Source organism: Solanum pennellii, chromosome 12 (assembly GCF_001406875.1).
Source record: "Solanum pennellii chromosome 12, SPENNV200".
Lineage (NCBI taxonomy): Eukaryota > Viridiplantae > Streptophyta > Magnoliopsida > Solanales > Solanaceae > Solanum > Solanum pennellii.
The window spans coordinates 81,952,350-81,967,337 of record NC_028648.1 but is presented as its reverse complement, the minus strand read 5'-3'; the positions used below and the strand labels follow the sequence as shown (position 1 = coordinate 81,967,337).

Below are 14,988 nucleotides of genomic sequence, written 5' to 3'. Positions count from 1 at the left end.
CCCCACCCCCCACCCCCTCCATTTCCCTCTTATTTCAATTCAAATTCATCAACGGATACTTCATCTTCCTCAGAACCCTAACACTCCCTTTTCTTCACCATTTCTGTGGATAAAATACAAAATGAAGAACTATATGCAACAACGAAACACGATCTTAAGGGAGAATCACGACGCTGCCGGAGCTACAATGCCGCCTCCGTCATCTCCAAACCCTAGCATTTTGAAGCAGAAACCGTCGAATTCGCCAAGTAATCCTAGCAGTACTAGTACAAGGAAACATAAATCATCTAAAGAGAATGCTCCTCCGCCGTATCATCCGTTAGATCTGAGCTCATCGCCGGCAGTTGGTTTGAAGATTAAAAGTCCTCTGCCTCCTCGACCGCCGCCTAACTCGAATAATTTGAAACGGAAGCTTAATTTGGAGTCTGTTGGTACTGAGAATCTAGTTACTGGATCTTCTGATTCTGGAGTAAAGGTAAGATTTTGAGGAAATTACGTTCATTTTGCTTGTTCTTGATTTTGAATTTGAATAGAACTGGTTCAAGTAGAGGTGAATTCTTATATGGAGCATTCCTATTGCTAACTTTGAGTTGTCTAGGATCGAAGTATGATAGTTGATGTTGTTTAGCTTTATGTTGGTTAATTCCACGAAAGTTCTGCTTTTCGTGGTCAATTGTTTCTGAGAATTGTACTTTAAGGATCTACTAAAAGTAATTAATTTATTAGTTTCTTTGAGAGCTAAATCAATCAATCAATCAAGTAAGCAACAACAACAACTCAGTGTAATTCCACAAGTGGATTTTGGTGAGGCTAGAGTGTAGGCTGGCTTTATTACGACCGTCGGAGGTAGAGAGACCGTTTATTATAGGCACTAGGATCAAGTGCAAGCATCAATTTTGAATGAGCTAGGGTTGATTATATGAATCCTCTATATCCATGCTGGATTTTATTACTATTTCTGCACAGTACTTTTATCTTTGTTTCTACTTATTTTTCCCTTGGAGATTAAGATAATATTTCCGTTGGCTTTTTTTGGGTAAAATTTTTGCTATTTGTTAGGAATGGTGTTACCGATTGCTTGGGAGGTTGTAGCTTAACACTTGAAGGAAGATTTCACCTATCATTTATGTCTTCTGTAGTTTGACTGCTGGGTGAACCTGTAGAAGAACAAGTAAACTAGGAGTATTCGTTCTCTATTCTATTCAATCTTGACAATGGTTATCATTTATAGGAACATACAATTATATGCATTCATTTGAAATTTTATAACCCTGAGAGTGGCTTGGTTTGCTGTTATCAATACTGGCTTGCTGTTTATTCCTATAGTATTTGACCCACTCTGTTTTGTCTGTCATTGTGCCTCATTCTACCCTCTGTTTGATTGGTTCAAACAGGCATTTTCTAAGTGCTTAGTACTTGTAGATCACGTATTGATTCCTGCAAGTTTTCTCATCTAAATCAGGTCATAGTGAGGATGAGGCCGCCAACCAAGGATGAGGAAGAGGGGGAAGTTGTTGTCCAGAAGATCTCTAATGATTCTTTGTCCATAGCTGGGCATACTTTTACATTTGATTCTATTGCAGATACCCAATCAACACAGGTAAATAATAATAACTTGTTAACCTATGCTTGTAAGAGGAAATAGCTTTATTGAGTATAATTTGGTCAGATAAGTATGCCTCATCCTTCCTTTTTGTTTTTTGCTTTGATATAACAAGTATACCTTAAGAAGAATAATGAAAGTGACATGCACTTGTCTCTTCTTCTTAACTGTTCTTTCAGGTTGATATATTCCAGCATGTGGGAGCTCCTGTTGTTGAGAATTGTCTTGCTGGGTTTAACAGCTCAGTATTTGCTTATGGGCAGGTGATGTTAGCTCCAAAACCTCCTGCTATATGTTAATATGCCTGTACAACTTCACATGTTCTTTCTTGTGCTTGACATGTCACATGTCGCAATAATATTTAATATGACTTGGAAATTGAAATGTTCAGACTGGTAGTGGGAAGACATATACAATTTGGGGACCAGCCAACGCCTTGTTGGAAGAAAACTTGACCATTGATCAACAGGGCTTAGCTCCACGTGTTTTTCAGAGGCTTTTTGAACGTATTGAGGAGGTGATATGTTGTCTCTGTAATTTTTTGTTTCCCGGATTTGATATGTTGTATAAAATGTGATTCCATAATACATGCATTTTCTTTTCAGGAACAAATCAAGCATGCTGACAAACAGCTCATGTATCAGTGTCGATGTTCTTTTCTTGAGGTTAATTTGACTGGACCTAGTCGATTTTATTGTGAAACAAAGTCAATATCAGTTGTCTAATTCTTTAACATTAATGATGTACAGATATACAATGAACAAATCACTGATCTATTGGATCCTAGTCAAAGAAATCTCCAGGTATAAAAGGAAATACAATATAGAAGTTTGTTGTATTCATTATCTGTATCCTTAGTTCTACTTATTTGATAAGGATTTTCAATTTGGCTTCTGTTTTCAGATTAGGGAAGATGTCAGAACAGGTGTTTATGTGGAAAATTTGACTGAGGAATGTGTGTCCTCCATGAAGGATGTGACAAAGCTTTTGATGAAGGTTCAGACTGCTTCCATATTTTTATTGAACTGTTAGACATATTGTAATGCAGGCATGACTGTGTTTGCCAGATAGAATAGACCAGTATAGGATAACAGTTAGCCAAGTGAATATGTGAATCAGGTAAGTAACTTGGGCAATTATTTTGAAATGGATAATAAACAAAAAACTTAGGTGCAGTAACATAAATGATAAAGTTCTACTGCTGTTCCTACTAAACTAAATTATTAACTCGTTCTACTGCCAATAGCAACACATTTGACAAGGAAGCTTAATCTTAATTTTCAACCCCCCCCCCCGCGGGTTTGCCCATTATTTTGATTTTCTGAAAGGTGGAAGGACAGAAGTTCTAGTGTCCTAATGATAGTGCCTTACCTTTCAATATCATGCTGCAGCTTATTTTTTTTCTTGAATCTTATCACTGATGTCCTTATCAAAAGAATTTTATTACTGTGGTCTCTGCTTCACTTTTTTCCCATAATCTTTAGGCGTCAACTTGTATCCATTCCTCAAATGAGTCTATTGTTTAGCAAGTCAATCTCAGATCAGTGTCAAAAGTTATTGTTAGTAGTTCTTTTCTAATACTTCTACTTGAACTTCTGGAGTTTCTATGATTAAATAGACTGGTATCAGAAAAGCTTATAGAACTTGTTCAATGAAAATATACAGGGAGTGTCAAACAGACGAACTGGTGCTACAAGTGTAAATGCTGAGAGTTCACGTTCTCACAGTGTATTCACCTGTGTTGTTGAATCACGATGCAAGGTAATACAATCTTATGTCCTTTTTGACAATAACCTGAATTATTTTAAATGGCAAGTGATGGTGTTGTTTATTATCGTTACTATTTGCATTCTCCGAGTGTGCAAGCAAGAATTTTCTGGCATAACAAGTTATTTGGTTGTTATGGAGATTGACAAATTCTGTTATTTGGTCTATTTTAAACATTTAATTTCAGAGCATGGCAGATGGTATAAGCCACCTAAAGAGGAGTAGAATAAATCTTGTTGATCTTGCTGGATCGGAAAGGCAAAAGCTAACTGGTGCAGCTGGTGAACGCTTGAAAGAAGCAGGGAACATCAATAAATCACTTTCACAGTTGGGGTACATTTGTTTCTTTATCATTTTGGGAGAAAGAATTATTCTTGGTATAGCAGTCAAGGAGGTTACAACTCGCTGTTAATGGTTATTCTGGTCATTTTCTGCATAGAAATTTTTGTGGTTAAATTTTAGTGACTATGGACTTTCTACTTTTTCTGAATAAACAGTTAAGTTATAGAATGCTATGTGAGTATTAAAATGTCAAAGTTATTGAGTTAAAAAATATGAAATACTAAGCTTTTAGGTTAGACATTGTCTCATATTAGACAAATATCATTTGTTCCTTGTGTTTAAACCTATAAATAAGTATGTCTTGTGTTCTTCAAATCATCAAGTAATCAATGTTCTTCTCATCTCTTATTTTCTCATATTTATCTTTTAGGTTATAGTGCTGACAGTTTAGATATCTAGGTCCAGCTTTCAGGAGTATCTCATTATATATAAAGTTTAATACATAGTAGGTTGGCTAAAATGGAGGAATGGTACAAAGTCAAACGCGATTGGATGACACTTGTCATAGTGAAGGGAAAGTTTTGTAGAGCAGTTATGAGACTAGTGATGTTATATAGGAGTGAATATTGGACATCTAAGATCCAACATGGTCAAAGTAAAGGTCTCTCAGAATATAGTACTTGCCTTTATTGTAGGGGTTACATACCTTTCAGGGACTTAGGGTCATCTTTTTGACTATACATTAGAATTATTGATATGCTGCTGATCACACTATTATTTGAAATTTACAGGAACTTAATAAACATTCTTGCAGAAGTTTCTCAAACAGGCAAGAATAGGCACATCCCCTATAGAGATTCCAAGTTGACATTTTTGTTACAGGAATCTCTAGGTGGGAATGCAAAACTTGCAATGATCTGCGCCATTTCTCCGTCCCAAAGGTAGATTCACAACCCTACTTTTTGATGCAGTTTTTGTTCTAGAGTCATGTTATCTTCATTAAATCTAGAGCTCTCAGTTCTTTTTGATAATGCAGTTGTAAGAGTGAGACTTTGAGTACCCTGAGATTTGCGCAACGTGCAAAGGCAATCAAGAACAAGGCGGTAATCAATGAAGAAATGCAAGATGATGTCAATGTTTTGAGAGAAGTTATTCGTCAGCTAAGGGTAAAACTCTATTACTTTTACCTGTGATTGATGCACCTTAACTTAAGGTGCATCTCTCAACTATGTCAAATGGTTTAATGCCTCCCCCCTTTACTCTGAACAGGAGGAATTGCTAAGAATGAAGGCAAATGGTTATCAAGCAGATCAGGCAGGGTGGAGTGTTCGTAGAAGCTTAAATCTGTTAAAGTTCAGCCTTAACCATCCAATGAATCTACCTGTTGATGATGATGGTGATACAGAAATGGAAGTCGTTGAGGAAGCTGAACTATTAGGTCTTCTATCGGAAGGCAGTAAAGAGAATAGTATGCTTGGGATCCTGCGGAGGACGTTTTCAAAAGGTTCTTCGCCACTTGATTCTGCGGTACAGCATGGGGAAAAGGAGTACGGCAGCAACAGGGAGCAAGCCTCTGAGGATACAGATGTTAGCATGGAGGAAGAGGTATCTGAAGCAGTTACCGAGCATGAAAGCAGTACTGTTGATGGTGCTGGACTGCAGAACTTCAAAAAGCTAGGTAATGATTCTTCTATGGAGCCAACTGAAGATGAGTATGCCCCGTCTTCTGCCAGTGATTTGCGGAATCAAGGACAACGGGAAGTGGTAGAGGACTCACCTTCAGAAAAATATCCTGAATGGACTCCTGAGAACTCTTCTAAAAGTTTGGAGGGAAATACAGCCTGCACTAAGCTCAGTATAGTTCAATGTGATGTGTCGCCTATTTTGGACTATCCTGCTCCAAGCGTTTCACCAAGAGCTAATAGCAGTAGGAAAAGTGTTGGGACTTCAATGCTGAGTGATTCGAAGAAGGATCTTGGAAATAAATTGGATACCCCGGACTTGCTCTTCACAAAGCCTTCAAACAGTATTTGTTTGAATTCTCTATCAAATCAAAGAAACAAAAGTTGTTTCACTTCAACTGAACATTTGGCGGCTAGTCTTCAGCGGGGACTTGAAGTTATTAGTAATCATCGACAGAGTACATCTTTGAGGCGTTCCTCAGTCAGATTTTCTTGCAAAGCTGCTGATATTAGTGCAATCATACCAGTTGCTAAAGTTGATGTTGGAGTTCAAACTATTACAAAAGATTACGCGTCATGTGAAAGAGGTTCAATGTTTTTGTGTAGTAAATGTAAGGCAAGAAATTCACTGCAAGAGCTTGAAGATGCAGATGATGATGGCTCAAATTTGCAGCTGGTACCTGTTAATGGATTACAGTTGGTATCTGCAACTGGATCACAGTCCTGTGAAAATTTCCAGATTCAAGTACCTAAAGTACGTTGAAACTTTGTTAGGACAATGATTTTGGTTCTCTTAGTCTTGCATGATTCTTATAACTGTGCAATCATCCTAACTTTTTACAGGCAGTAGAAAAGGTCTTGGCTGGAGCTATACGGAGAGAGATGGCACTTGAAGATATATGCTCCAAGAAAACTTTTGAAATCACGCAACTCAACCGTTTGGTATGTATCACTTGTTCTAAACCTGCCAATTTTCATCATTTCCTCATCTCTCTGACATGCTTTGCAACCAATCACAGATCCAGCAATACAAACATGAACGAGAATGCAATGCTATAATTAGCCAAACACGTGAAGATAAGATCATTCGCCTTGAAAGTTATATGGATGGTATTTTACCAAAGGAAGAGTTCATGGAGGATGAGTTGTTGGCACTGATTCATGAGCATAAGGTATGCATATGACCTTAAATTGTCTTCCGAATTGTTTTTGTTTCCCTAAACATGTTGCCATCGTCATTTGCTACAGCTACTGAAGGCAAAGTATGAGAATCATCCTGAAGTTTTAAGTGACAGACTTGCACTAAGAAGAGTTCAAGAGGAGCTGGAGCGGTATCATAACTTCTTTGACTTAGGTGAGAGGGATGTTTTGCTGGAGGAGATTCAGGATTTGAGGACCCAGTTACAGTTTTATGTGGACTTTTCACCAAAGTCATCCAGGAAAGAAAATTCTCTTCTACAATTAACATATCCATGTGATCCCAGTGTGCCTCCAACTTTATCTGCAATTCCAGAGTCCAATGAGGATGAGGAGAGTTCTGAACAGAGTTTTGAAAGGGAGAGAATTCAATGGACAGAAACAGAGAGTAAGTGGATTTCTCTGGTAGAAGAGTTGAGGTTAGACCTACAAACTAGCCGCACCTTGTCTGAAAAACGAAAACAAGAACTAGATTTGGAAAAGAAATGCTCTGAAGAGCTGAAAGAAGCAATGCAAAGGGCAATGCAGGGCCATGCACGAATGATTGAACAGTATGCTGAACTTGAAGAGAGACATATTCAACTGCTTGCAAGGCATAGGCAGGTCCAAGTTGGTATAGAGGATGTTAAAAGAGCAGCCACAAAAGCAGGAGTAAGAGGTGCTGAATCTAAATTCATAAATGCTCTTGCTGCAGAAATTTCAACTCTGAGAGTGGAGAGGGAAAAGGAAAGACACTATTATAGGGATGAAAATACGGAACTTCAGAACCAACTTAGGGATACTGCTGAAGCGGTACAAGCAGCTGGGGAATTGCTTGCACGGCTTAAAGAAGCAGAAGAAGATATTGCAGCTGCTGAGGTAAGAGGATTTATTGTTTCCTTGTTACAGTTTTTATTCTATCAGTACATATATTATCGTTGCAGCAGTTGAACATTCCTATAGTCAGCTAGACCATATATTGCTTGCTTATATTTGGCTGGAGGCAAGTAACTTCTCTTTGCATCGCCAAACACTTCCTTTACATCCATCTCTCCCTCTCTCCATTTTTTGTATGGTTTTGACATGAGATTCTTGAACAATGACTAATCAGTGTTCAAATGATGGACATGATACCCATATTCTTGTTTCTCATTAGATAAAAAATGAAGTTCCGGGAAATGCTTTAATTGAATGATCAACATCTTTTTGTGTAAAAGAAATTCCATTAATATTCCAAGGGAGGACCATTGCATGAACTATCACACAATAAGTTAACACATAGATTAAGGTCACGTATGCTCTAGAAACAAAGAAGCATCTTCGATACCTAAATCAACTCGTAGGAGCAACATGACTTGTCAGGAAGTATGACCTTGCTGTTTATCCCATGCACAAGGAAACTGGAACAACGTTCGTGTTAAACATGTCCAAAGTAAATTATTATTTTGTGTCACTGGTCTATTTCTAAATTTGCCTAACAAGTTTTGGAAACATGCAGAAACGAGCCATTCATGCAGAGCAAGAAGCTAGCGAGGCTAATAAACAGATTCTCAAATTGAAGAAAAAACACGAGGAGGAGATAAACAGTTTAAACCATTTACCAGAAGAACTCCGTCTACCTAAAGCTACATCAGAACCCGTATATGATAACACTGAGACCCGACATGATGATCAGTGGAGAGAAGAATTTGCGTCATTCTACAACACCAAAGAGGAGGAGGATCTACCAAAATTTGGTGAGCCTTCTTCTTGGTTCTCAGGGTATGATAGGTGCAATGTATAGATTGTGGAAAGTTTCCATAGATTGTTTGTTTGTTGTATGTATGTGTCTGTCATATATTGTTTGAAAACCTATCGCGTTTTCTTCAAATTTGTATGATCATATCATATCATCATATCATTCATTCATATTATACTAAAACTGAAGCTTTAAACTTCAAAGTTGAATTGCCATTTTCTCTTATGTTAAATTATAATCTACTTAAATAGTAAATTTAATTTAATATCATATTTTATTTATGTAAGTAGAATGAAAAGTCTAACCCTTTAGTTTCTTAGTTAATTATATCATTGCAAATTCCCTAAGTTTTTATCAATTAATGCAAATTTTATTCACCTATAAAAAAGTCTTTCCTTTCTTGCTCCAAAAAGCCCGAAGAAATTGAAGAGTTGCAATGAACTCAATGTATATTATAGGTCAAATTCATTTAGATAGTGTGTAAGAAATATTCCATAAATTCTATGAATTATTTGATAATGTTTTATTTTTTCCACTATTTATTAGCTATCTCCTATTAGACTATTTATTTATTTTCTTAAATTCTTGTCATTTTCTCTTATTTCGTTTTAAATAAATTAGTTAAATATGTCCTAATTTTTATATGACTTTTCGCATACAACAATTTTTGTCCTATAAATATAACTCTTCAGCAAAAGTTTCTTATGTACTATTCCTACTATCTTTATGTGTAGGAGCTCTAAATTGATGAAATAATGTCTATGTCTGACTTGATAAAAAACATTAATTTAACTCTCGTACTCTGAATTAAACCAAATAAATCGAAACAGAGAGTACATTATAGATTAAGACCATCTCAAATTTTCCAAAATCTCCATCCTCTTCTTATTTAGAAATTTTTTTTTTGATTGGGGTGGGGTCCATAATAGATACATATATTCTCTACATATACACTTTCTTTTATGTATCAAAGTAGGGCCAGTTAAGTTTTATATTTAATCATTTTATTAACTCTATAGAAGGAGCCAGACAATCAAATACATTAATTTACAAGAATAAATCTTTATAAAGATATTAATGTTGAAACACTTTTTATCTTGTCAGAGAAAGATATGATTTATAATTAACTTTCTATCGTCTTATTTATTTAAAAAAATATTATAAAGAAGAAAGGTATATTACTTGAATAAATTCCATCAACTTTGAGATAGCCAAAATCTTGAGATATTGCTTAGAGATATGAAAGATTGATAATGATTAGTGTTATTAAAGTTTTAAAAGTAAAAAAGATATATAGTTGGTGAAAGCAAAATAATGTGTTGGCTATTTAGTAGGTAGTTGAATATTATCGGGGATTAAGTGGAAAGTTAATATATAATTGAGTATTGTCTTAGTTTAGTTTGTGTGGAAGAGGTCGGGGCTCGCCGCCTCCTATATTCTTCTCGTTTGAACTAGTATTATTTAGTTATCGCTCACCTAATTTTTTTATTCTTTATTATGTATTACTATATGCTGACGTTGTTGCTGCATTTGTTTTATATCTTGCTAGTTTATTATTTGATTTTTCTTACAATCTCGCGTCTAATACTCTTTTTTTGAGCCGATGATCTATTAGAAATAACATTTCTATCACAAAGATAGGATTAAGATTTACACATTTCCTATCTTCTTCGGATTCTATTTACGAAATTACATTGGATATTATTATATTATTATTGTATCTGATATTCAAAACTAACCGACACAATTAATCGAAGTTGTCCCAAGTAAGGCCACAAAGGATCTAACGACTTGATAAATTATTTTCTATCAATAATATTATTCGTTCCGTGACTCAAATTCATGAAATCTGATTAACGATAATAAATTCTCAATCATTCCACTACTTTTAAGTCAAATGTTATACCAAACCTTAGGTTAAAAGAAAGAGATATGAAGTGATATGAAAGGTATGATAATTCAAAAAAATAAAAATTCATAATGCCATAGTAATTATAATTATCAAAGAGCTTATTACAGCAATTAATTAACTACTAATTGCTCTAACATGTTGATGAAATTAATTAAGTAAATAATCACTCACCAACTTTAATTTTTCTTTTCATTGTATATTACTAATCTAATAAATTGATCAATTTCTTTCCGATAAAACATTTTTTTTCTTTGTTGATTTGCATTATTAGCATAGTTTAACTTGTGATAGTAGATTAATCATCATTTTTATTAGATAATATTTTGAAATGCTTATTACATAGCTTTATAAATGTAAATATACTTAATTATCACGTAGCTTTACTTATGTAATTTATATATTTTTTAGTTAATTAGTGCTAAAGTTAAACTCTTAAATACTTTTTTAATTTGTGGACCCTAATTGTTTTCGTTATTTCCGGAGTTAATTACGGAATGCCATGATTAAGCATCATTTTTTTTAATCAATGTTTATAATTAAAGTAATTTAATTAAAAAAAAGGAAAAAAAAAATGCAACCTTTTTCTCACCATCTAGTTGACTTTATAGTAAAGGAAGATTTATATGTTTATTTATTTATTATTTTTGCTAGAATCATTTTACTATAAAAAAATTTAAATTTCGAATCATGAATTTTTAGATAAGACTACTAGTAAAAGCAAGATGTGTAGTGATGTTTATTTATTTTTTTACGTACCTTATGTATGTGTATTAGGAATAAATAACATATATAGAGTCTTCTGTTATCGAAATATCAGTCGAATTTCAAAACGGATATAAGACATGGAAAACAAAAAGATAAATGTAGATATGTGACAAAAAAAATAAAAAATAAAATTCAATGTCATAAAGTCTCAATGAATTAGTAATAAAAATTACAATGTTAATTAATTAAGTACAAAATAATTTACAAGTGATCAATTTGAGTTCTAACATGCACCCCATGTGGTGTATGAAATTGCCTATTAATTAAATAATAACAGTCCCATATGGGGAATAATTAATGATAATCATCATGATTATCCAAAGTAATCATTAAACAAATCAAGAATTGGAAATGAAAATTGAGCTCCATCTCCCCTTTCTTCTTGAATCAAAGAGCATAGAACATACTCGATGTAATCCTACGAGAGGGTTTGAAGAGAGTACATCGATGCACGTAAACATCACCCCATCAATCTTTACGGGATCAAAAGACTGTTTCCGATATACTGTTGGCTCAAACGAATACCAAAGGTCTTTTCTTCATAGTTCAGCCTTCATTTGTGCTGAGGACACATTGCCTACATTCAACAAAGCAAAAGTATTAGATTTAATTACACTATTATCTCACTCATCAAATAATTAGTTCTCTATTGTTCCGACTTTTCAAAAATATTGTCAGATATGTGTTGGATTCTCCGAAAATGCTTGAAAACTTAGGACTAATTGCTATTGTATGCGTATCACATCCTCCAAAAATGCATAACAACATAGGACTAATAAGCAAAAATGTATAGCAATTTCGGACTAATACATTTTTGGAGGACCGTAACAAATTAGCGTGAAGAATCCTTCCAATGTCTGTGTATATAAGTTAAATCAATAAGAGTATATATACTAACCAGGATAGTTCTGTGCTTGAATTTGGCTAAACCCCATATGGATAAAACTATGAAGATCATTATCTTCAAAGAATGTTGGAACCTAAAAAAAATAAATCAAATCAACCTTGTTAAAACTAGAAAAAATAATATTTTTACAACATTATTATTGCTACAACGTGAACCTATGTTGCTCGGACTTTTTGAAAATGTGTGTCAGAATCTTCAAAAGTAATGCATTTTCGGAGAATCTGACACAAACATGACAATTTTTTTTGAAGATTCCGAGTAACATAGGTCACCGTTCCTATCGATTATTGATTACCTGAGGTGTTTGCTCCACAAAACCATCCAAATGAGGATTAATCTTAAAGGGAAATTCTGTTTCTTTAGTTAAGAAACTCTGTATATTTGGCCCTTGTTGAGATTGAAATCCATATGGAAATTCTTGTACTGAGGATTCTGATGAATTCATGTTATGATGCAACGATCCGACGGATTGAAAGATCTAACGTGCAAAAGAAATTTTACGCTATCAGATCAAGTACAAGATAACTATACGGAATGACTCAATATAAAGCAAGATTATATAATAACTCGAAAAATGAGGGTAGATAATTAATCTACTAGGTATAATGACATAAAATGTACTAATATAATGTGAATAATATTATGAGTTGTATGACTTACATTCTTAGATGTAAGAGATTCCGCGTTGAAGTCAGTTGTTGAATTCAGATTAGACAACTTCATCGAGAGGAACTACATGAAAGCATACAAATAATGAATTCAACTTAGTTACTATCAAAAAGTCGCTAATTATTTTCGAAGAAATTTTTGAAAAGTCTAAAATAAAAAATAGAATATAAGTAATTTACCTCAACTTGACATTGTAGGGATTGTACATAGTTAATAATCTCATCAAGCATCACAGCTTTTCCAGTCACCTAAATAATTTTTAAGAAATTCAAAATATCATATCAAAATTTTGTATATTTTCTCTTAAAATCAACGGAAAAAGGTCTAAAATGCCCCTGTCGTCAATAATTAAACAATTTACTTTATTGCAGCCAGGTACAAGATCTTGTAAAAACTTCATTCTTTCACCAATTTTTTCTCTTCTCACCTATCCAATATTCAAAAGAATTAAGTCAAAAAAAAATATATTATAAATATATCAAAACAATTTTAAAAAAAATTTAATTATTTTTTTAAAAATTAAAAAATACCCTTTCAGCTAGACTATGTGCATCTGTGGCTTGACCCCTTCTTGCTCTAACATGAATATAATCCTTTAATGGTTCTTGAGGCTTTTGATTTTCTTCATTTTTTTCATCAGATTTGATTCTTTTGGAACTTGATTCATTGTTTTGTGTTGAAACCTGCATAGGATTGAATAACGAAAAACATAAACGGAGATTGGATTGACGATAAAATAGAATCCTGAGTCACGAACAATGATTGAATCGGCTATAAAAGAAAGAGAATTCATAGAAAATAAGATTGATACAATGATTGTTAATTGTATGAATGGATGATCACAATCAAGTCACTTTATTCGTAAATAAATCTCTATAACAAGCATTAATCAATAAATTATGTCGTTCAGACTCTTCAAAAAATATCTATTAAGTGTATTTTTTGCAAATCTGACACATGCACGACATTTTTTTTTAATCTTTATACTGTCAGAATATATAACTGGAATCGAATAAAATTAAGAATTGAAAAAAAGAGAGTTTATAATTACATTATCATTCTTGGGAGTGATTTCTTTAGCTTTCCTCTTTGGAATTGATTTTCCTTTCTTGGAATTTGCATCATTTTGACATTTGATTCCAACTTCTTCAAGTTGAATTTGTTGAGAAATTGAAGAATTCTCTCTTGAATCTCCAAATTCACTTTCTTTCATAGACTTGTTTCTTGAAAGTTTACAACTTTCCAAATTTTGGACAAATTGTGAATCATTGCCAACCAAATTGTTGCCACCAAAACAAGAAAAATTTCCAAGATTAGTAGAAAAATGTGGCAAATTATTACTAATATTTGAAAAATTTCCCTTGATTTGATGATCAAAGTTGGAAAGATTGAGTCTTGGAGGAGAATTCAATGGAGTAGTATAACAAGAATTGTTATTACTACCAACAAAAGAATTTGGTGAAATTTCACCAAAATTATCAACAAAATTGTTACTATTACTAGACAAAATATTATCATTTTGATAATCCATTGAAGAATTCTCCCAATTAGGATTGTAAAAACTAGTACTAGTACAATTCAACTCATTCATTGTGTTGACATTGTTCAAGAACAAATTTTTCTTCTCCATTTAGTACATGTGTGATGTGAAAGTGACTTAACAAATCAAGAAAACACAACCCCACTAATTGTAATTGAAAAAAGTGAAGACTACAAGAAGAATTTAGTTAAAAACAAAGAAAAAAAAAGANATGTGAAAGTGACTTAACAAATCAAGAAAACACAACCCCACTAATTGTAATTGAAAAAAGTGAAGACTACAAGAAGAATTTAGTTAAAACAAAGAAAAAATAAAGATGATTGTGACTTTTGGTATTTGAATTTCACTTAAATGAGAAGGAAAAGGAAAGTAGAGAGGAAAGTGGAAAGGAAACTAAGTGGACAAGATAAAAGAATTGGAAATGTTTGTATGACCTTTTCAAATTAGAATATAAAATGTTTTATATTTAAATATGATCACAATGTTCGAGTCAGTTTACATACAAAGGTAATTCTGTCTATCAAGATTTGAATACATAAAAATAATTTATCCATGTTAGTATTTCAATAACAATATTCTTGTCTATTTATTTCATTGATGAGTTTAAGCTCTATACATTGACATATAAAAACAGTCATACGATCGAGTGACTTATAACTATTTCCTACATTTATTTTTTATTTCGCTTTTTAAAAGTCAAATTATATAATTTTTTTAACTAATATTTCAATAATATAATTTTTTTTTAATTATATAGTATATGATGTTTATTTTTTCTTAATTATTTTGCAAGTGTGCATATGTAATGTGTATAACTATATAATATAAAAGAACAAAAAGTCCGTAAAAACCGGCGGCGGTACGGAGGTTATCGGTGATCGGTGACGGAGTTGTCTGTTTAGAGATTGCCGGACCTTAAAGGTCAAACTTGCTGATGTTATGTTTGT

The 14,988-nt window shown here is 33.2% G+C and overlaps 2 protein-coding genes across 2 annotated transcripts; one reads left to right on the top strand and one right to left on the bottom strand.

Moving 5' to 3' along the window:
- The first annotated feature begins 121 nt into the window (after window positions 1-121).
- On the top strand, window positions 122-8,480 carry LOC107005307 (kinesin-like protein KIN-12B). The gene is made up of 16 exons (XM_015203867.1): window positions 122-475; window positions 1,463-1,600; window positions 1,783-1,866; window positions 1,995-2,120; window positions 2,209-2,268; window positions 2,353-2,406; window positions 2,507-2,599; window positions 3,269-3,364; window positions 3,558-3,703; window positions 4,444-4,593; window positions 4,689-4,818; window positions 4,922-6,088; window positions 6,178-6,276; window positions 6,354-6,506; window positions 6,583-7,389; window positions 8,009-8,480. The coding sequence occupies exons 1-16, from the start codon at window positions 122-124 to the stop codon at window positions 8,291-8,293; spliced, it is 3,942 nt and encodes a 1,313-aa protein (XP_015059353.1). The 3' UTR covers window positions 8,294-8,480.
- A 2,564-nt stretch (window positions 8,481-11,044) lies between these two features.
- LOC107006717 (transcription factor bHLH62-like) lies at window positions 11,045-14,226 on the bottom strand. Its single transcript, XM_015205233.2, has 8 exons — window positions 13,553-14,226; window positions 13,032-13,184; window positions 12,863-12,928; window positions 12,681-12,749; window positions 12,493-12,564; window positions 12,128-12,310; window positions 11,824-11,905; window positions 11,045-11,502 (listed from the first exon to the last, which is right to left on the bottom strand). The coding sequence occupies exons 1-8, from the start codon at window positions 14,129-14,131 to the stop codon at window positions 11,465-11,467; spliced, it is 1,242 nt and encodes a 413-aa protein (XP_015060719.1). The 5' UTR covers window positions 14,132-14,226; the 3' UTR covers window positions 11,045-11,464.
- Between the last annotated feature and the right edge of the window lie 762 nt (window positions 14,227-14,988).

Excerpts from the sequence above, each read along its gene's own strand:
- LOC107005307 (XM_015203867.1), top strand. The coding sequence starts at position 122 with ATGAAGAACTATATGCAACAACGAAACACGATCTTAAGGGAGAATCAC. Across the intron at positions 476-1,462 it reads CTTCTGATTCTGGAGTAAAG|GTCATAGTGAGGATGAGGCC; the intron begins GTAAGATTTTGA and ends CATCTAAATCAG. Across the intron at positions 2,121-2,208 it reads TTTTTGAACGTATTGAGGAG|GAACAAATCAAGCATGCTGA; the intron begins GTGATATGTTGT and ends TTTTCTTTTCAG.
- LOC107006717 (XM_015205233.2), bottom strand. The coding sequence starts at position 14,131 with ATGGAGAAGAAAAATTTGTTCTTGAACAATGTCAACACAATGAATGAG. Across the intron at positions 12,929-13,031 it reads CACATAGTCTAGCTGAAAGG|GTGAGAAGAGAAAAAATTGG; the intron begins GTATTTTTTAAT and ends AATATTGGATAG. Across the intron at positions 12,311-12,492 it reads AATCTCTTACATCTAAGAAT|ATCTTTCAATCCGTCGGATC; the intron begins GTAAGTCATACA and ends TTTGCACGTTAG.